The sequence below is a fragment of the Falco rusticolus genome, chromosome 4 (assembly GCF_015220075.1).
Source record: "Falco rusticolus isolate bFalRus1 chromosome 4, bFalRus1.pri, whole genome shotgun sequence".
In the NCBI taxonomy this organism is placed as follows: Eukaryota; Metazoa; Chordata; class Aves; order Falconiformes; family Falconidae; genus Falco; species Falco rusticolus.
Genome location: NC_051190.1, coordinates 22,427,836 through 22,448,689, shown reverse-complemented (window position 1 = coordinate 22,448,689; position 20,854 = coordinate 22,427,836). Strand labels below are relative to the sequence as shown.

The window sequence follows — 20,854 nt, the reverse complement described above, 5'->3', positions numbered from 1 at the left end:
AGCTGCTGGGATCTGAGGAGAGGTTTTGGGAAGGCTGCCCTTCCAGCTCCCCTCCCTGCCCCCCCCCCCCCCAAGATGATGAAGCAGAAAGCCAAGCTGTAATAGAAGCAGCGGAGAGAAGCTTCTACCTACTCCAAGGCACAACTGTGTGTCTGTGCCATAATTCAACTATTTTTAGGAATTTCACCTATTTTAAATGAAAAGCATCAATTCCAGTATCCTTTCCAGTATCCTTACGGAGCTTTTCTCAGGCTTTTTTGCAGGTCAGTGTCTACCAGCTGGGGGTGGTGGCTGCAGCAATCAGCACATCACTCCTGCACAGCCCGAAAAATGTCTGGGGCATCCCTGGCTGAGCCGTGGGGTACAGGACAGAGCCACACACCCCACTCTGCAGCTGGCAAAACCAAAGCCTCTCGTTTCTAGCATGCCCCAGCCAGCATCTCCATCACTCACTATCTCAGAAAGCAGCCACCCAACCTCAGTGACCCAGCGAGCATAAAACTGCCATCACAGTGTCACCGGCTATTATTGCAGCTTTGCATAACATCCTGCAACCTGCCCTGCCCCAGCAGGCAGCAAAGGACGCCAGCCAGCCAGCCTCCCATCACTGTGCAATCGCGTGCAAAATGCATGGGCGGGGCTTATAGAGTGGGGAAAAAGAAATGAAAGAAAGCCAGAAATTTTAAAAACAGTAGTGGGGGAAAAGGGTTAGGAAAAGAAACAGCCCACTCTATTGAATCTGATTTTTCTTTCACTGAATAATGAATTAATTATTCTTACTACACGACGCAGAGTACCATACTGTCTAATGACAGCACATTAAAATGGCAAAAAGCCTGTTGATGTGCATAAAATGCAGATCCAGGCTCTGCTGTGGTGTATCAGTGCTGCACTCAGCTGCAGGTATGGAAGCAAGAGGAAAGGAGGAGTAATCATTTGCAAAAAAAAAAAACCAAACACAAAACTAATCTGTAGCTACCGCATAATTTGTTTTTTCATTAAGCAACATCCAAGAGCAGGGGATATTTGTTCTATTAAAAATGCTTATTTAAAAACTCCTTTTAGAGTTAATTTTTCCTCCTGAAGGCTGCTTTAAAAATCAATCTCCTCTGTAAAAGAGGAGGAAAAAGCAGTATTTTTTCAAAAACAGAGTTTTGTATTTCATCTGAAGTTAACAAAACGCAGCTCCTTGGCAAAACCATATAATGCCAGATTGCCAGCACTACTGGTACATGATGAAGATAATTGATTCATGGTACTTTCCAAGAGCTACTAATGTTAAGAATTACTTATTTCACCAAATTAACATTATAAAAAATTAATAGTATGCAGATTGCCATTATTGCAAAAGCCTCTGGGCTTTACAGGGCAAGTAATTGCGATTATTCAAAAATATTAACAAGTAAAATATTTTTTCTTTTTCTGATTTTTTTTTCACCTTTTTAGAGCACCTGCCTCAAGTGTGCAAATACCACTGCATTTTGTGATCTGCCTCCAACAACGTGCAGCAATGTCCTCTGAGGAGAGGGAGCAAGTCCACACGGCCTCCGCTCTCCCCAAGAGCAGGGGGCATCACTGGGATGCTCCCAGCCACACTAACTGCTCCTCATGGAGACTGGAATACGGTGCTCCTTCCCCAGCCTGGTAAATCTACACCCGATCAAAAAGCATGGGCCACGGCAGGTCCCAGCAACCCCAGTTCACCCAGCCACCACAGCAGCTCCTACCTGGGTCCGTCACCCAGCGCTGTCAGCAGCGTTCCTGCCTGTGCCTCCTGCAGCTTGCAGGTCGGGGCATCTTCACCCGTTACGGGCTGGGACACACAGGTACCTTTTTCACCCTTATTAGCATTGCCCGAATAATTAAAAAAAACAAACAAAAAAACCCCAAAACAAAACAAAAAACACTTTACAGAACTTCATAGTTACTATTTTAAGAATGAAATCTGCAGTTTCTTCCTGGAAAATGGGAGCAACCAACTTTGTGACCGGAACACCAAGTTGTGCTAATGAGCCTCAAGCTCTAACGAGGCTAGACAGCTCTCCCAAGCTGTCATGTTCTATAGCCATGCAAAATTTAAGGCAACAGGAATTGCATCATCTTTGGAGGGGAAAAAAAAAGAGAAGATACTTTTCAATATAATCTTTCCAGTCAAATGGCTTCTCATCAGTGTGAGTTAAGTGGAGGGCAAATAAGGCAGAAGTAGTGCAAAGGATCTTTCAGCAAACACTTGCTAATCTCTTTTAGGTGAATAAACAATACAAGTGGTGACCAGCAAAACAAAATTCCTCTCTAAAAGAAGTTTCAAGCAAGATCAAAGGTAAGTGTCTCTAGGAGCTAGCAGAGCCGGAGCAGCGCTGGGAGCTGGGCTGCTGGCAGCACCACGCAGCCCTGCCTTGCGCACTCATCTCCCCTTAACGCTTTGCAGCTCCTCCACAAAGCTCTAAAACTACATTTTCCAACACTCCACCTTCAAGATACTGCTGTTGCCTTGCCGCTATAGACAAACAAACCTTCAAACAGTAGCACAAGAGTGGTCTCTGGTGGAAGCAGATCAGATCTACAGCGTCACCACCACGCGCAGCAGCCCCAGCCAAGGCCCTCTGCCCACAGCCACCAGAAGTCACTTGTCACAGCCACAATACTAGGTTTGCCCGATATGTTATACCCTACCAGAACATGCTCTCACTCACACTTTTGGACTTCGGGTCTTTTATCACCTATCATCTTACTGTCCTCAAATCTGCCAGAACACCGAAAACAGGAAGAGCGGCTTTTCCGAAGTATTTTCTTAAATGCGGACTTCCAAGAGGAACTGCAATCAACACACTCAGTCCCACTTCAGAGCTGTAACACTCAGACCAACCAACATTCTGACAGCAAGACAGGACAAGCAAAGACAGCAAACAGTAGTTGAGGGCAGTGACACCACTAGTAAATGTGCAACCACAGTGAAAACATCAGAGCTCCAGTTCTTTCCCCAAAAATCAGTATTTCAGCCCACTTCCACTTACTTCAGAAATGACACTTTGAAGTCTGAACCCAGCAAAAGCAGCACAAGATGGGCAAAAGTCTCATCGCCCAGAAATTCAGAGGAACTTTAAAAATACTGCAAAAACCCAATCACTAAGGCGCAATACACATTTCCTGGTAACTCGGAGTTTGATCAAGACAGACAACAGAAAACATCCTGTCAGCCTCAACAGCCTGTGATTCAGGACTACAAACTAGAAAACAGAAGAGAGAACGTCAATCAAAAATAAAACAAATCCAGGAGGGGGAGGGGAACAGAAAAAATACATTAAAGTGATAGATATCTTTTTTTCACATTCAAGTTTTAAAACACAGCGTGAGCATAGACCGCAAAGAGGCCCAGCAAGGTTCTTGCTGCAGAATTCCCACCTGCACCAGGTTCTTCACGGACCCACTTGGAGCCAGTGGCATTAGGAAACCCAGCAGGCAGGTCAGTACTTACGCAGACTCAGCTACCCGCTCACGAGGCCAGCAGCTTGATACTGCCACACTTCATTTCTTCATTCCGCATCAAATCACTGCCTTGAGCGCAGGCTGCCCCTCAAAACATTATGCAAGGAAAACAAAAGGGGGATGGGGGAAGAAAGAGGCTTTTTGCTTTGGGAGGTGTGGGGTTTTTTTTTATTTTCCTGCAGTAAGGAGCCATCCCTTGTTCTAACCAGATAAAATCCAGTGCATGTAAAAAGGCATCTACCTCATGTCTAGTAACCAAGGCAAATGGAGCTGGTAAGAAAGCCCTCACCGGAGACTAATCCCTTCTCCAAACCACTAATTTATTTTGTGTGTTATTGCAAGGATATGGTTGAGAAGTCTCATTTCCCCCCGGGAAAAAAAAAAATGAAGGCTATTTCTTGCACACCTCAATTATGTGTTCCCAAGCTAGCCAGGTCTAAGGCAGAGACAGAGCCAAGTTACCCCTGGAGACAAAGAACTGTCAAATTCTGGTGGAGGCAGTCTTTTCCTTCCTCCCCAAAATACCCAGTGGTACGCCTAACCTCTGTGCAAGTGGAGTAACATGGTATTTGCTGTAACAGACAGCGATGCTCTTAGCAGCGACAGTTCATAACTAAGGCTGGCTCGTTAAAAAAAAAAAGTGAATTCCTAGCCCACCCTCTTCTGTGGCACACAGCTGGGGACGATTTCACACACAAGACTGCCACAGACATCGATGAGAGAGCTAGAGGGCTGATCAGGGACTTCTGTTATCTTGTTGAAGTCAGAGGTCTTGAGATCTTTGGATTGCCCAAGTCACAGAGAACCTGAATGAGCACCACGCATCTGCTTGAACACAGACTTCAGGTATGTTTTTTCCTCTACTCACCCCAGCTCCCTGAAAACTGAAGTTTTCCTGTCTAGTGAATGGCAAAAATCAGGTATACAAACTCAAATTCACCTTTTCCCTGCATTTCACCTGCAAGCTTCACGATGGCTTTACAACAACTACACTGTAAGAAAAACTCACATAGAAGTGGTCAAATACACTATTTTTTAATGCAGATTTGTAAAATTCAAGCTCAGTGTTGAAAATTTAGGACATTTCATGAAAGAGCATTTGGTCTTCTTAAAAATTTCCCATCCCAAATTAAATACTTCATGGAAAAACAACAATAAAGCACACATTGTATTTTTAATTAGGAAAAGTTGATATTGCACATTATACCAAGAAATACAAAAGTCTGTTTCAGCAAGTTATTCCAGCAGTGTTATCAATTTCAATTCGATATCGACTTATACAAAAAATTTAATTCTAGTGCATAACATGTGCCCTGTCATTACAGAGTAAAAATGTATCAAAGCATTTTTAAAACAAAGAGGAAGAAAAATTGGCTCTCCTTAAAGTCTTTTACCACATAGTCAGCACCAGCCTCCTTGCAGACAAAAATCATTCCTATGGGAAGATGACTGTCAGATCACCTTGGCAACACAAACTTCAATGGAGTTTCTAACGAGAAGCTGACCATATACTGTTTGGCACTGTAAGCAATGGTCCGAGTCACTAAGGGCTGAAAGGCCACGATACCTGCCTATACCGTTGCCATTCTACAGCTGCCTTTCACTCATTTCTGGCAATACACAAGAAGGATAAAGCACGGTGGCACAACAGTTGTGCAACTTCATTATAGTCATGTAATCCTCTGAGAAAAACTCCAAAACAGATAACACTTGGCTGGAACCCTTACCAGGGTTCAGGTGCTTCAGAAGGCACAAAGCACTGAGAGGCAACTGCAAGGCATGTAACGTGCATTCAGAGAGCTAAACTGCAAGTCAGGGAAAAACCATTACCAGAAGCAGCCACCAACACACCTAGGGCACCATCCGTCCTGGCATCCGCTGTGCCATGACTTTAAATGGCCAGTTGTGGAATGTTGCACTCTGCTTCCACACTACCAAGCACTTCTCATTTCAGAGGTACAATTAGAAGATCTGGCACAGCAGCAGCATTTCGGAAAGCCCAGACGTTTTGGGTTCCTGCCTCCCTCAGCTGGCAGAAAGCACTGCCTTTACGCATCCTCCTGCACTTCTTTACATGTTTACAAACTGAAGCATACTTGCATGCCCAGGCAACATTCACTGGTTAAGAAGCTAATCCTCGAACCCTGTCCAGTACCTCTTTGGATCGTAACACCTTGAATTTATGTTTTGCTTCAAAAGGTTTGCAACGCCAATTCTACAGGAGTTGGAATTGCCAGCTGCCTCAAACACCAAGGCAACCAATTCTATTGCAATGTTTCAGGAAATCTTAACATATTTCTCCCTCTCCTTCCAACCCTCCCCCCTGTTAAAACACACAGAATAAGACTAAGATGACAGGGTTATTTCTGTTTTGTTTTTTCTCCTGAATAAAAGATCCAGCTATTGTGGAACAGAAGATTCTACAATGAAGTCCCTGAGATGCATCTGTATACTAAAAGATTCAAACAATAGCCTCTTCAGCACTAACTTCATATTTATTAGAAATGCTTTGAGTTGCAACATACGGTTTATGAAAACCGATGTCGTTATAAGAAGATGAAAATACAGCAGATCAAGTTTGCCCTTATATTTAAGCCTTAATTTAAAAACAGTTAACCCAACAGTAACATTTAACTACTTCAACTGTAGTTAAAAGTAAAAAGCATGTAAGCAACAGGGAGCCACTGGAAAAAAGCTGTTATATTTAAAGGAAGTTGTTTTAGCCTCAGGGTTTTTTCATCCAACAGCCCTGCCTACATATACAGTCAGCATACTGTAGGCTCAGACCTCTTGCTAACTCCAACCCCAGGATGATAGAGGCAGCCACTTATACTAACTGCACTGACACAGAGAATAAATTCAGCCAGAAATATTCTTTGGGATGGGCACAGAAGTTGATATTCTCCCAGTAATCTTAAAAGAGAGAGAGAGAGAGAGAGAGAAAGAAAAGTCATCTCATATGCAAGTTACTTTTTAAGTTACTCTGGGATCCACTCTATTTTGTAACCAGCTAATCAGAAATACTTTATCTATCTTCTCAAGCAAGCTCAGTTTTTCCCGCTAGTGAAGAAAACTTAAGGCACTAACATATAAATGTTGTCAGGAATGTGAAATAGTTTGTTCTTCATGTACTGTTACACCAGTTCTTAGCAGCATCTCTCTTGAAAAGGCACTAGAAATATGGCAAACAACAAAACCTTGGGAACTTCTGCTCAGCTAAGCTGTATCAAGTTAGCTGCTTGGAAAGCTGAGTGGCTTTGCAATTTCCCCTTCCCTCCCCGCCCATTCCCTTACAAAATAAAAAGGCACCTGATTTGTTTTATCACTGGTGTCTGTAGCTACAGGCTCTTGCAACTGTGCAGTTCAATACATTTGTGTATATGAGGGATATCATGACTATACTGATAGCTTTTTAGATGATCATGAGTTATCTTTTCAAGATACTATTGTAGATAGAGGATTTTTGCTTCAGCAAAACCCATTACCAGTGGGTTCCTACCTGAGTAGTACTTAAGGTTGAGTATTGCTAGTCAGAATAATTCAATGATTGAACTTGGCCTAAGAAAATTGCACTTTCCCATTCCTTCCCCAATCCCAAGATCATTTCAAATTAAATACTAGACCCTTTTCTAAAGGGATGTTTGTAATGCAGCTACAAAGAGGTAGCTAAGTGGCACATGCCAATATTTTTTTTTTTAAGTATATTCAAGCCTTCATTTGCAACATTTTTCATAGGAAGTCTTAAAATAAGAAATCTCTGTTCAGGTGGCATGTGAGATTACCACAGTGCAGAAGACTGAACTAGTAAGAGAACCTGATCTCCCCTTACATCCATAATTGAAAACTAACAAGCACGGGGAACACCCAAGTGACTCAGCATATGCAGGTATGTAGCTGAAGAGGAGAGGAATGTCTACAGCTGAATCCCATGCTCCTCTGACATAAGACAAAAGTTACTCTGAAGAACCATTCAGATTAATCCCACCATTCGATCAATCTGTCTCATGTAGTTACTCTTCAATGGCAGCAAGTATCTCCTCTCATCAGGAACTCTGTTACACTGTTAACAGAAGGAGAATATTTTTAAGAACTCGAATACAAACCCAGGCAATCCCATACCCTCTGTAATCACTTCAGCATCTGTAAACATAGATTTCCTCCAGGTACAGAAAATTGTACCCAATAGCACTTTTGGTCCCTACTTTCCCTCACTCTTTGCAAACTTACAGCACAAACCACATAAAAAACGAGCAAGTGTTTCCTTAGTGCAGTCTGCAAGCTTCCAAAATACACACCAAACTACTGCAGCTTGTTACTCAACCGAGACTTCCTTCGCTATGACAACTGTGAATGTTTAAAATAATGCTCTTTTTCTGGAGGACCGGGGGAAGGAGGAAAGGAACCATGCTAGAACCTACTAGCAAACATTTTTAAAAATTGTTCTGTATTAAAAATGTTATCTATTTTGGTTGGTGACAGGCACTGGATCCACAGGTCTGTACTCAGTTGATGTCTAGCTAAAAAAGGTCACTGTTACATGCCTCAAAACCATCCTGAGGAAAAAAAGCTTTCTTTAAATGAACTGTTTTTCACCATCACAGCATCATTGGAAAACTTTAAGGGCAAAGAAAAGGGGACGGGAAAAACAGTTGGAAATAAATTAACAACAAACAAATTGCTGCAAAATACTTAAAAAGGGGACAGGTTTCACCTTCAACATAATCATTCTCACATTACCCTAATCCACTCATTCCATTACTGAACACGTTTTTCACAAGGGAACTTCAGAGATATTTGACATTTCTAAGGGAAACACTACAGAGCTCTAAAGTAACACTTCCAAATGGCTTTTTCTACTGCCTAACCCAGTCCAACATACATCACTTCTCCAGCAACACAACCAAGCACAGTCTATGTATTCCTTACATTAGAGCTGAAGTTGACTGCCTTTAATTCGTTAGGTTTAATTTTTTCTGCGCTGTTCTCTTCTCCAGAGAGGATGTCTTGCCACAGTGAGTTACGAAAACGTTCATCCACAGATACAATATGCCCCTCAGTAGTAAACATATACTTATTTCCAGATTTATGCACTGGATTCTCTTCATCAAACAACTAAACAAGAGACAGGAGAGACAGCTGTAGTATGCATGCAACATTCTTTATGTGCCATCAACAGTAAGTTTAAAAGCACACACTCATGCATTTGAAGGATCCCACAAAAAGCTACCTTTTAGCGCTAAATGGGTAACTACTGTTAGCGCAAATGGAAATAAATAGTTTTAAAGCAAGGGATGTATTTCAGCCATTAAAAGGGGAGAGCGAAAGAAAAACTTCTGACATAACTTAAACTGCCCTTATTTTTCTAAGCTGCACTATGCAGGCATTTCTAGGCTGGCACACACTGTTCCCATTCAGTCACTGATTTGTTTGTTTTTCTACGCTAAAAGAGATTGAGAACAGTAGCTTAAGCAAGGTTGGCTCAAATGCTTTCTCCTGTGACTGCCAAAGCCTGATGGGGAGAAATCGGAGGCTGCTGCGAGGCAGGTAAATTGGCTGCAAGCAGCCATTTAGCTCAGAGCTGCACAGCAGCTTCCTTCAGTCTTGCTCCCGCCTCTCCTTTCTAGCCTCCCCTCAAAAGAGCTGCCAGCTCTCACGCTTAGGCGGCTGCCCAACTCTCCAAGATTGCAGTGGGGTCAAAGAAAGAAAAGTGCACTGCTCAACACTCCAGTACCTAAACCCCTCTCTTACCCAGAGCCCAGCAGAGTTTCTAATTGATACTGTCCTGCCTCCTTGCTGTGCCATGTTTGTGCACAGAGCATGCAAGACAGTATCTTTGAAATGAAGAACATATACATACCAGGTACAGATATTTACATGTTTCACTGAGAAAAAAGCTCTCCATTCGATCTTCCTTTGTCTTCTCTACAACATGGTGTAATGTGGCATAGCCACACCTGCAAGATTTAAGATTAATTTGCATTTAGTTTCCACGCATTCTGATCTCAAAGTGCTCCCTAGATATTCCCTAACTTCAGGCAATTCCAACTGTCACTAAGGGTGAAGTTAAAATGAAACAAGTCTCTTCTACAACTGAATATTGATTCTTGGTTTCTGGTATTCCAATGAGACTGTAATCATTGACCCTGTAGTTCATCTATTCCATCATACAGATTTATGAAGAGTCTTCAATTTTTTGGTTCAATTGAATTATTGGCTTCAATGAAATTACCGCACAAAACAGGTAATTTCCCCATACTGAGCACATAAGAAACCTAGGTCTGGAAGCCTGGTCTCATGCAGAGGTTTCTTCCCCAGCTACCTACTCCTCCCTCCCGCCAACACTTTATCAAATGACAAAGCTGCAAGCTGTCACACAGTGCACTTGTAATTCTTTCCGTCGATCCTCTACACAACATCTGAATCCTACTTAACTGCAGAATGGTGCTGTTTGGTACTGTCCTACAGTTAGTATAGACCTGTCTACAAAATCAGTAAATACCAAGAGTTGAAGAAAAATTTGCTATCTTCCCTCTGAGTCTTGCAAGAAGTTCAGATACCCAGTATTACAGTCAGGATTCCCTGTCACTGTCTTCAGATGAAAGCTCATGTGCAACAGCATCTATCTTAGAGGCCATCCCTCCAGTTTAGTTTAACACCATGGGCTCACGATGTTAGAAATATTCTTGCAGGATCCATTATAAAAAACCCAACCTATTAATTGTACCAATTTTTAGCAACTGATCATCAAGAATGCATTTTGAAAGGTAATTATAAAATTCTGAAGGCATGAAGCTGTCACTAACTATAATTTCATTTTGAGATGGAAAAGCAGTAATTGCTCAATAAATAGATCATCATTTGTGGCTTTCATAGAAGGTTTGGTTTTCTGGTTTACCTACATTTGGTAGATTAGATTCTATATAATACTTATAAAATATACACATGTAGCAGTGAAAAAAGACAAAGAATGTTGAAGACTGACTTTGCTTTTGTGTATTTTTCCAAACTCTGCAGAATATCCATTCCAACATGAAGGTAAAATGGGTTCTTTGTTGCCTAAGACAGACAGACAGACAAGGGTTAAAGTCAGCAATTTTGAAATCTTGTAAAAATAACACAACAAAGGCCGAGCAGCATCAGATTTTCGTGTATTACGGTAAACTTATCTTTATAGGAACATGACTTAGATTACTCTGTGCAAGCTCCTCACATTTGCTTTAGTGCAAATCCTAATAAAACTTGTAGTAAATTCAAAACTCTGACAGCTTTCTTGCAGCCAGGAAGTTATTTTGGTTTACTGTATCTTCTGCCTGTTGGACCCTGTGCCTAGAAAATATAGCAAGGAATGCTATTAGACTCATTTCAATGGCTTCTATTAAGAAGTCAAAACTCTCCACCCTGTAAAAATCTGCCAGCTTTTTTTCAAAAGGTTGTTCAGTCGCATTTTTGTTTATCTTATTCAAAAGCCTATTTTTTTAAGCAAACAACAGAGCAAGTACAATGCATCACAATCCAGTGACTAAACAAGAGACCTCTATGTAAGAACAGGCAGATTCACAGCTACCAAGTTTTAGCAGGCCAGAGGCTAGGGGTAGAAAAAGTGACTTTCTGAACAAAACCATTTTTGCCGAAACACAAGCTGTAAGCTCAGAGAAGCCAAGTACCTGATAAAGAAGATATGTCGATTCCACCAACTCTGGCCTCAGTGGGTAAAAGGGAACATCTGGTGCTTGCAATTGCCAGTTGTATCTTTCTGGGAGAGCTCCGTATCGTTTCCATATGGCATAATAAAAAGCATGGAGACAAATAGCATCTTCCACATCTCCTATCAATACCTAGGCGTAACAACAGCCATAAACATGCACGCTCAATACTGCAAGCCAGCAAATTGCTTTCCACTCTGTATAAGAACATGCTATACAATAAAACACTCCCCTCACAGAGACACAAAAAAAACCAAAACAACCCCCACAAAAAAAAGCTAATGTATTAAATCCTTCGCATTAAAAGCTTTAGCGGAGCTCAGCCTCACAGCATGGTATACAAACGCTGAGGTTAAATGAGAAAAGTTGAAAGTATCTCAAATCTAGTAGAGAGCAGGCCAGGCCTTCCAATATTGTTATGCTGATGAGAAAGCTGAACCAGGTGTAAACCCACAGGCTGCAGCTCATCTGGGCAAAGATGCTTGGACTCATTCAGAGCCTAGGATTAGAACAAGCCTGACAACCCTCTACTGTGTCATTTAGGCTTTAGCAGAACGAAAGTTTACCTGTAGTCCAGGAAAAAAGGCTTGCAAAGAGTCAATCCATGTGTTCATCAGCTGGCCTGTGAACATGTTTACATTAACGTACAAAGGAGGGTCACCTTCACCTTCATTGCAAGCTTCTCGACTGCCGAGCAACAATAAACACGTGTAAATATTCACTGGTTCAAAAGAATACAATGTATGAGTCATTTCACAGCACTGCTACCAGCAAATAGAATGAGCCACAGATTGTCATGCTAGGCTCAAAGCCATTTTGAAAACAACCAAAATATCAGTCATGCTCACCAAAAATTCTTAAAGGTATGTGGCATCGTATTCTAAAGTTACGTCAACAGAATCTCTACCAAAAAGTCATGCAGGATAAGCTTAAGTGGTACTAAACCAGCCAGTGTAATATATTTCCTTTGCAGTTCTACAGCCTTCTCTCAGCCTCACATTTACTAACTTGGACAGTAACCAGGTTAACTTCTTTGCACCAATAATGCTGTACAGATCAGTTGACTAAGCAGTGAAAGGAACGTTAAAAATTATTTCCACGGTGAATACCATGGAAATAAGATTTTGGTTTTTGAAGAAAAAGAGAACACAGATGTTCCAGAGCGTGACACAAAACACTACACAATCTCTCATATCTTGCTGGAGTACTCATTTCTTAAGGAATTGATACTCATATGAAATAACATACCCTCTTCTTAAGTGGTTCTGAATGTTTTGATAAGCATCATTGAACATCTCCAAGTCTTCCTTTTCTCCAAAGAGGATGTAAGATTTCAGAAGGTATTCATAGAATGAATCTGATCCTGCTCCCAATCCACTTTGCTTTCCAACCCAATGACCAGTTTGAATATTCACAACATTTCCTTTCAGAACAGACAAAAAGTTTAGGCTGAAGTTGCCAAGTACATCAGAAAAAGTATTCAAGAACCAGGACTTAGAAACATGACATCTTCAAAAAGTCTTAAGGAAGAATGATCAGAGATTACTATCAAAATAGAGCGTTACAGTGCATTCATTCAAGGAACTAGCAAATGCATGCAGTTGTTTTAAATACCTTTAGTCATCTGCCAATCTAAATTATATTAATGGGGATACAAATGCAAGAACTTCGGTTTCATTTCCCAGTTACATGAAAAATTTGTCTATGGAAACCGGTGCCCCAGGTAGTCATTCAGATACTTCATTTTTCTTATGAAATGACAAAATGCCATTTGGTCAACACAAACCACGAGTACACAAGGAGAGCGTGCCTTAACAGCTACAGAGGAAGCAGATCGATAGTTTAAGAAACCTGCAGTATGACGGCATTCTGCTACAGGAGACTGAGGTAGGTTAAAACATGGAGCCAGTCAATATAGAATCACCTCAGAGGAATTACCTAGCAGTCCAGTGTTATTGCTCCTGAGACTCCAGAGCGCTTTGACAGCTCTCCTGGCCACCCATTCAAACGTGGAATCACCAAGCAGCCTGCTGAGGATACCAAACTCCACCAGCAAGGAACCAGCTCCCGCAGTACAAGTTTCATTATTGCTGTCTGGAGGCACCCCCTTCTTCAGATTGACCTGTGAAGCAAAGAGAGTCCTAACAGCCAGAAGGCAGGTTGCACCTCATATAGTTGTGCTCTCATCTGCAGTCTTACGTTTATTATAAAGCCTTTTGATTATTATTAATAGTAATTATGAATAATAAAACAATTATAATAAATTATAAAATTATAAATTAATTCTGCAATACGTCGCACGCAATGCATGTGTATTTGGAAAGGCAGCATATCACTTCCTGGTCAAAAAGCTTTCCTGAATAATTCCTGAAGTTCATCTTCTAACTTTATAACATCACACTCAAGACAGGCAATCCTTATTTTGCTACTCTTATACACACTACACTAATCCTTCCAAATTTCAGTCTGCTACATCATTTCTACTAAACATGCAGGTTCTTCCAAGGGTGGTGCAAGTACTGCTTCCCCTCATTTAGTGCTCTTGAAACCAAGGATTTCCTCAGTAAAAGCTCCTCAACTTCCCCATCAAAAAAAACACCAAAGGGAAGTTACACCACCCTCAACTGCTTCACCAGACTCTGAACAGAAGTGAAAGTTCATGTTTCTAAAGCTTGACAGGTCCGGAGGAAAAGCAGTGCTGGTGTCCCCAGAAATTATAAGTAGTCAGGCAAGCGCTAATTAGTTTTACATTTTAGAGTTGTTCCACTGAAACTGACATACTTCTCCCTGTGAACTGCATCTGCTTAAAGTGAGCAGACACCGCATTCAAGAATACCACAGTACTCTTGAGCACCCCCTGAGCAGTATTCAAGAAAATTACAAATCCCAAGCCCAGTATGACAAATATAAGTTTTATTTTATCACAATCATCTTAGTACCAAGTCACCAATAAAGTCACTTTCCTAGGCTATTTGCCTTTACAGTATTTCCTGTTAATCTTCTTAATGACAACGTTGTTCGCTGCTGCATGATATATAGGAAGAAAGCACAGGGTAGAGCACGTTCCAGCCAAACAGTACAGGAACATATGACTACTGACCCGTGCAGAACAATATATACAGATCGAAAAAACAGCCTGAAGAAAACATTTACTAGACATAAGGAGCAACTTCTACATCGTCCATGTCACCATAACTCAGTGCAGTTTCCCCACCATGCCATCTCAATGTAACTTAGAGCAGGTTCAATACCCCCCAAGTGCACATATAAAGGCACACCCAGGGCACAGAATCTGAGTTGTAGGACAGGTGAATTACTACTTCTAGATTATTTCCCCACTGTGCAGGTGTGCTCACTTACCCGAGGATACGGAATTCCAGTTTTGGTGTTCTCAAAGGCTGGAAGTAGTCTCACTGCTAGGTCATGAGCCATATGCAACAGTTCGTTGTCATAATCCTTAATGGTCATGTCACCAAAAGGCTGTTTGGTATCTGTAATTATTATGTGGGCAGAAAGCAGGCTTCCCAAAACCCTACGGGAAAAGGAAAAGATCTTCAGTTTTTAAACCTGACCTGAACATAGTTCTTCAGCTAAACCCTTACCAGTACCATGTTTAACAAAAGTATTACTTTGTGCACCTTACAGGCACTACAGAAAGGGATCTTTTTTCCCCCTCCAGTAGTCAAAATGTCTAGAAGTCATGTTGCTTGTCAGCCACAGGAATCACAAAATCCTGTTCTGCAAAATTTACCTAACCCAGTAGCTCCTTACAACACACCAAGTCTATTTATGAGTGAAGACCTCCTTGACCCTGCAGATTGCTGTAAAGGTTGTCATATAAACTTAGTATTCAGAAAAAAGAAAGCCTAGCCAAGTTAGGCAGCAATTGTTTAGGCAGCACAGTTTAAGGCATTCTGAAAACGAAGCCATTTAAACTCAGACCAGTCTCTTAAACTCATCTCCAAGACAAATAGGCCTGTTTTTCAAAACAAAAGTGAAAGTAAGCAGAAGGTCCACCAAAGAAAATCAAACTGGGAAAACCCATCAGCAGGGTTGTTTGCTGTGCACAGATCTGAGCCTCTGCTGCAAGAGCAACAACAAAAGAAGTAGCAGTCTGCAAGCCAAACACACTTGCAACTACCACTGTATCACTGCTCCAAGTCACATGTGACTCATTAAAATAGTTTTAATTATAAAACCATGGAATATTTTCAGAAAAGGTTAAAAAACAGTTTACTTAAAGAACAACTACAGAATAAAGCCTACCAAAGACATGCTTATCAGTGACTTGACTTTGGTTCTCCTGCATATGGACACCAAGTGTTTAACCTTGTTACTGTTTTTAAGGACAGAAACTTTAAGAGTGACATACCTGATTGTTGCCTCAAAAACTTGGACCGTGGAATCTTTATCAAATGAAACCGTGTCAATCACCAACTTCACTGCTTTCTGGAATTCTGAGGAGTTTCCCATTACCTTTTACATAAAAAGAAAGCTATTTTGTCTAATTGTTGCTGCAGAAGAGGGTTGGGGAAGAAAACTGCAAGTTCACACTTTAAACCAACAGTCACACTAACAAGATACAGAACACAGTACTCCAAGCTCCCGCTAAAAAGGCTTTCCAGAAGGTTACCCATCCTACTGACATGTAAAAGTGAGCTTTACAAAAAGTACATTAAAACAGGGAAATCCCCGAAGATGTATTTTATCTGTTTCACTAATCTAGGCACACAGGTATTCTTGCACCCTAGCATCAGCCTTGTGGGTGATCTCTTAGAGCAGGAGTCTAAAAACTCTTAAGATCTAGCACACTGAGAGTTTTAACTACTTAAGCTATCAGTTTCAGAGTTAAGTTCACCTTTAAAGGCAACACAACTTGCAAAACCATGACATTTATTTGACTAGGGAAAGTCCAGCCTTTCAGGCTTTTGACTCAACGCTGCATGCCATGCCCAGGAGCTCCCTCAAGCCAGTTTTCTATAGGTATACCTTAGCAGTTTGCTTCCATTATATCCAGAGACAGACATAAACTCAGCCCCAGCTACAAGGAAGCAGGAATGTGGAAGGAAAAAAACAAGTTCCCACTTGCATACGTTAACTATAAGGCTGAGTGTACACGGAACCTGCCTAGCTCTTTAACCACCAAAGCACCATGTGCCAACCAGCCTGCTCTTTCTATTACCCAGACACAAAAGGAAAAAAAAAAGCATTCATATGCTTGATCTGAGCAGATGAAAAGCGAAATATGCTTTCTCCATGCGGCAGCCTCTAAACCACAAGAGACTCTACCAGAAGTTGTATATTTGAGCAAGAAAAAATTATGTACTGCCCCAAAAGGTATGGACAAGACACTGAGCCATTGGTGAATGAGTACAGGAGGGCAACTGTTCAGCCAACACACCATCAGCTATATAGCACAGATCCCCAGCTGTTGTTTCGGTTAAAACCAACATTTTCCTCACTTCCTGCTTTCGGTTTTGTTCATTACTGCCGTGTTCAGTTGAACAGCTGAGACCTCCTCACCGCAGAGCTGCAATTCCATTGCAGCAATGGGAAGGCTTTTACAACCCAAAGCACACGTACAGCCCTTGCACACACCACCTTCTGCACAAAAAAGAAACACGCCGCAGATCCAGTGCATCAACGAGCTCTGGCACTCTGAAAGGCCAACAATCTGCCCTGACTGCAAAGATGAGACTAATGAAACCTAAGGGGGTCTCTAAATATGCATAAGGAGTTCAAGGAAGGGGCTCTTTTCTCCATGATACCATATTACTGGTACTACTAACATAAAAATGAGTTGCTTCTCACACTATCTTCAAATTTTATCAGAAACGCATGTAATGGTTTATTTTACAGGCAAGAATCAGCTTCACAGATTTTTCCCCTCCTTCCTTTCACTGCTCTTCATACAGATTTATGTGTTGGCCAGCCCCTCTCTGCCAAGCAAAACAATCAGAGCTCTAACAGTCACCTTGAATAATACGAACTCTCCTGCTGACATGTCTCTCAGCAACCCATGCACACCCCAGTTCAAATTCACCCTTCCTGAACACCACCAATGGCAGTAACCTTAAAGAGATCTCACCTGAGACTTGGGGAACATCTCCAAAATTTCCTGTCACTTCTGGAAATCTCTGCCAATACATCTCCAAGCACTCTGGCCCTTCCCTGCACGTTTAACATGGCTAGCTGTTGAACCAGTATACACCCAGCACCATCTTCTCCTCAGAAGTGAAGGATTCAATAAACTCTCACAAACTATGAGACCTTTTACTTCATATTGCTGAAGTTCATTACAATTTCAATTGGTTCCTCACGATGCCATCTTGCCTGCCCTCCATGTTAAGAATTGATCTCTATCAGCAGCTCAGCATGGAAACATCAGCACCGTTTGCATTAACAATATTAACAGGCAAAGACTGAACAGCACTGGTAATGTGGAGTAACTCCCTCCAATTTGAAACTTTCTGTTGCCACCTTTCTTCAACTTCTCACCAAGTTTCTCTACCAAGTACACCTCCTCTATGGCTCCACCATTATTTTTTTTTTCTAGATCTGGAGCTGATTCAAAAAAGCACATCTACCAGAGTTAAAAGTTCAACCTCAAAGCAAGAGACAGTACCAATGTTGTTCGGTACCAGGGCAGATGAACCCAGCAAGACCCATCTTCAAAAGAAGTTTGAATAAAAAATTCATGCTGCACTACATCTTCATTTCCCCTCTAACTCTTTCCAGCACACTACCTGCTGTCAAGATGACAGCTCATAGCCATGCTCCCACCTCAATCCAGCCATCCCACAACTGAGACCTGCCATTTCACAGCCCTTCTAAATAACGCTCTGTGCCTGAGAGTGAAATTTGACTCCCAGTTTCCCACAGGGGAAGAACTCATCCAGTGAATTGCAACAGGCGTCCGTTTCACTAATAATGGCTAGACTAACAGAACAGAGCATGCAAGACTCTTACACGTTCAAGAGCATCTGGGGTTTCTCATCTCTCAAAGCCTGTCACCAACTGACTTCAGCCTTTCAGACATTTATGTCCATATCCTGCTAAGGCACTGCCTTCAGAGTTTAATTAGCTGAGGAATTACTCTCTGACAATACACCCCTGCTACATTAATGTGCCTTTAAACTAACTTACACAATTACCAGCTGCTGACACAAACCTCCTGAAGTTCCCTCCTAATTAAATTTAACGGGACAACGTAGCAACTCCGGAGCCTTCCCATACAGCAAAGCACAGCCTCAGCAGCTGGACAAATGGAAGTCCTCCTTGCAGGACCACCACCTGGGAAGCTCAGCTAAGATATGCCAAGTACCTCAGGGCAGGTTTTGGAGGTGCCCCTCAGTCATCAAAATCAGGAATAAGAAAACTCCTTAACACCAACGTAGCATTAAGAAGCAGGCATTCCGTTATCGCAGTGCTGGATGCACGGGAGATCACTCCACCTCATGCGCATGTTTCATTCAAGCAAAATTATATAGTCCACACATAGGTTTATGCGTTCCATTTCTCTGAAAAATCCTACATATTCATTCAGTAGGCAACACTACGTTAATTAAATGTTGTGCATGTTCCTTACAGGTGTGTTTCAGAGTCTTCTAGGGGGTCTCAAACAGTAGTCGACTGTATGTAGTTATAGCTGATCGAACATCAAACCTCAATTACTTCCCTTACACAGAGAGTCGTAGTTTGCTTCATTGGTTACCTATGCAACAGTGTCCTCGGGTACCGTATGGTCTCCTCTGTGACTCTTGAGTTTTAGACGACTCCTTCCCTCTTGATATAAAATTATCCCCCTAAGGTCAGTTAGCAATCTCTCTACAGCGATTATACTTAAACAAACAATACAGCTGCAGGGCTAAACCAAACTAAACCGTGTGGTAGCACCACCGCCCTCGAGGACTCACCGCCAACGTGTCCAGCGCATCGATCAGCGTCAGCGAGTAGTTTCCCAGCACGTCGTTGATGTTGAGGTTGGAGCTGGAAGAGAAGAACCGAACGTCAGGGCCCGATGGGTCCTGGCCCAGAGCCGGGCCCAGAGCCAGACCCGGCCCTGCGCCCAGACCCCGGCCTCAGGCCCCAGGCCCCGGCGAAGGCCCAAGGCCCCCGAGTCCCGCCGGCGGTGACTCACGGGTCGTGGCGGTCGGGGCCGCGCCCGCGGCAGTGGAGGGGGTCGAGCTCGTCCCGCGGGAAGGCGTGCTGCATGTAGCTGTCGTAGCCGAAGACGAACATGCCGCGGGCAGCGTCCCGCAGCCGGGCCCGCAGCTGCGGCGGGAAGGCGCCGCTGTAGCGCCGCTCGTACTCGTCGCCCCCCGCCGCCCCGCCGCCGCCGCCCCGCCGCAGCAGCGAGCCCCAGTGCGAGGAGCCGGGGCCGGGCGGCGGCGGGAAGGGGAAGGGGAAGCGGCGGCGCAGGCAGAGGCCGGGCGCCAGCGCGGGCAGCAGCGCCAGCAGCGCCTGCAGCCCCAGCCTCAGCAGCAGCAGCCCCAGCACCAGCGACCGCCATTGCATGGTCGCCCGCGCGCCGCGCGCATAGTTTAAAGGGGCCGCCCGCTCCCCCCGTCCGCTCCGCAGCCCCCGCCGTGCTCCGACGCGATGCGGCTCCTTTAACAGCGGAAAGGAAACACGGGCACAGCGCCCGCCCCCGCCCTGCGCCTATTGGCCGAACTCGTGCGGGGGCGGGACCAGCGGCCGTCACTGCGCGCGCGGCGGCGGCGCTCAAGGGCCGGGCCCGGGGTGCCGGGTGACGCGGAGGAGAGACGCCGCTTCCGGGCCGGGGCCTGCAACGAGACACGGGGGGTTCCACACAGACCCCCACGCAAGGGAGCGCGCGGTGCTGCAGCCGGCACGGCGGGGGCCCGCTTACCCCGCGGGCGGCGTGACGGTACCCCCCTGCGAGGGCCGGGCCCGCCGCCCTCCGCGCCTGCGGGTGTGAGGGGCCGGGCAGCCCCGCCGCGCCCCGGGCCCGGGAGGCGGGGGAGGGCCGCAGGGTCCCGGGGCGGGTGAGCAGCGAGGGTCAGCCCTGGGCGGCGGGAGCGTCCGGAGCGCGGCATAAACAGAAATGCTGACAGACCGCCCCTGCCCGGTTGGAGATACGGAACTGCAGATAGGCTCAGGCAGTACTGGTGAAACCAAAACCCTCAAGGGCAAGGCAGAAGAACAGAAAAGTCAGTAAGAAACCCACAGCTGGGGGAGGTGGAGGAGAGGCGCATCCCTGAGGCGCCCCAGAAACCCAAGCAGCATCACCAGTACCTGCCTGGGGCACCACCTAGGTCACTGCCCGAACCAGGGGCTGACCTGCGTTCTGTCCCACTAAACGGTGAAGCGCATGACTCGTTATGAAGAAATTAAACAGAAACAATATGAAAAAACTCCTACAAAGGGTAGGAAAAAGTATTTAAAGACTTAGCACACACTGAAAGTACAAGATACAGGGTGAAAATAAAAGCATAGATGTCTGCTCATCTATTTCAGAAGTCAGATCTTGCTCTTTGTTTTCCATTTGTTGCAACAGAAGCAATAGAACAAATAAATAAGGGGGGCAGAGGGAGGGATAAATAAATTCACAACTCAGTGGCCCATCAAGACTTCTGTACGCTGACTCCAGTTAAAATCCCCTAGCCTGTTCCAACACAACAGCCTGACAGTGCTTTTTCAGT

General features: G+C 43.8%; 1 protein-coding gene and 1 long non-coding RNA gene across 5 annotated transcripts in view; both read right to left on the bottom strand.

Annotated features, from left to right (window-relative positions):
- LOC119146801 overlaps window positions 1–4,054 on the bottom strand; it is a 32,260-nt gene extending 28,206 nt beyond the window's left edge. The window contains exons 1-2 of one of the 3 annotated variants that reach the window (XR_005103833.1): window positions 2,694–4,054; window positions 1,728–1,840 (exon numbers count right to left, since the gene is read on the bottom strand). This is a non-coding gene — a long non-coding RNA (uncharacterized LOC119146801). The remainder of the gene's footprint in view (window positions 1–1,727; window positions 1,841–2,693) is intronic. The other 2 variants (XR_005103834.1, XR_005103840.1) reach the window with 2 other exon arrangements.
- Window positions 4,055–4,505: 451 nt separating this feature from the next.
- Window positions 4,506–19,795, bottom strand: EDEM1 (ER degradation enhancing alpha-mannosidase like protein 1). 2 transcript variants are annotated; one of them, XM_037385006.1, is made up of 12 exons: window positions 19,330–19,792; window positions 19,106–19,178; window positions 15,562–15,665; window positions 14,550–14,721; window positions 13,128–13,311; window positions 12,438–12,612; window positions 11,756–11,876; window positions 11,151–11,321; window positions 10,469–10,542; window positions 9,344–9,440; window positions 8,413–8,598; window positions 4,506–7,546 (listed from the first exon to the last, which is right to left on the bottom strand). In XM_037385006.1, the coding sequence occupies exons 1-12, from the start codon at window positions 19,704–19,706 to the stop codon at window positions 7,457–7,459; spliced, it is 1,824 nt and encodes a 607-aa protein (XP_037240903.1). In that variant the 5' UTR covers window positions 19,707–19,792; the 3' UTR covers window positions 4,506–7,456. The 2 variants fall into 2 exon arrangements, with proteins under 2 accessions (XP_037240903.1, XP_037240904.1); XM_037385007.1 differs by lacking the exon at window positions 8,413–8,598 and having other exon boundaries at window positions 19,330–19,795.
- Window positions 19,796–20,854: the final 1,059 nt, after the last annotated feature.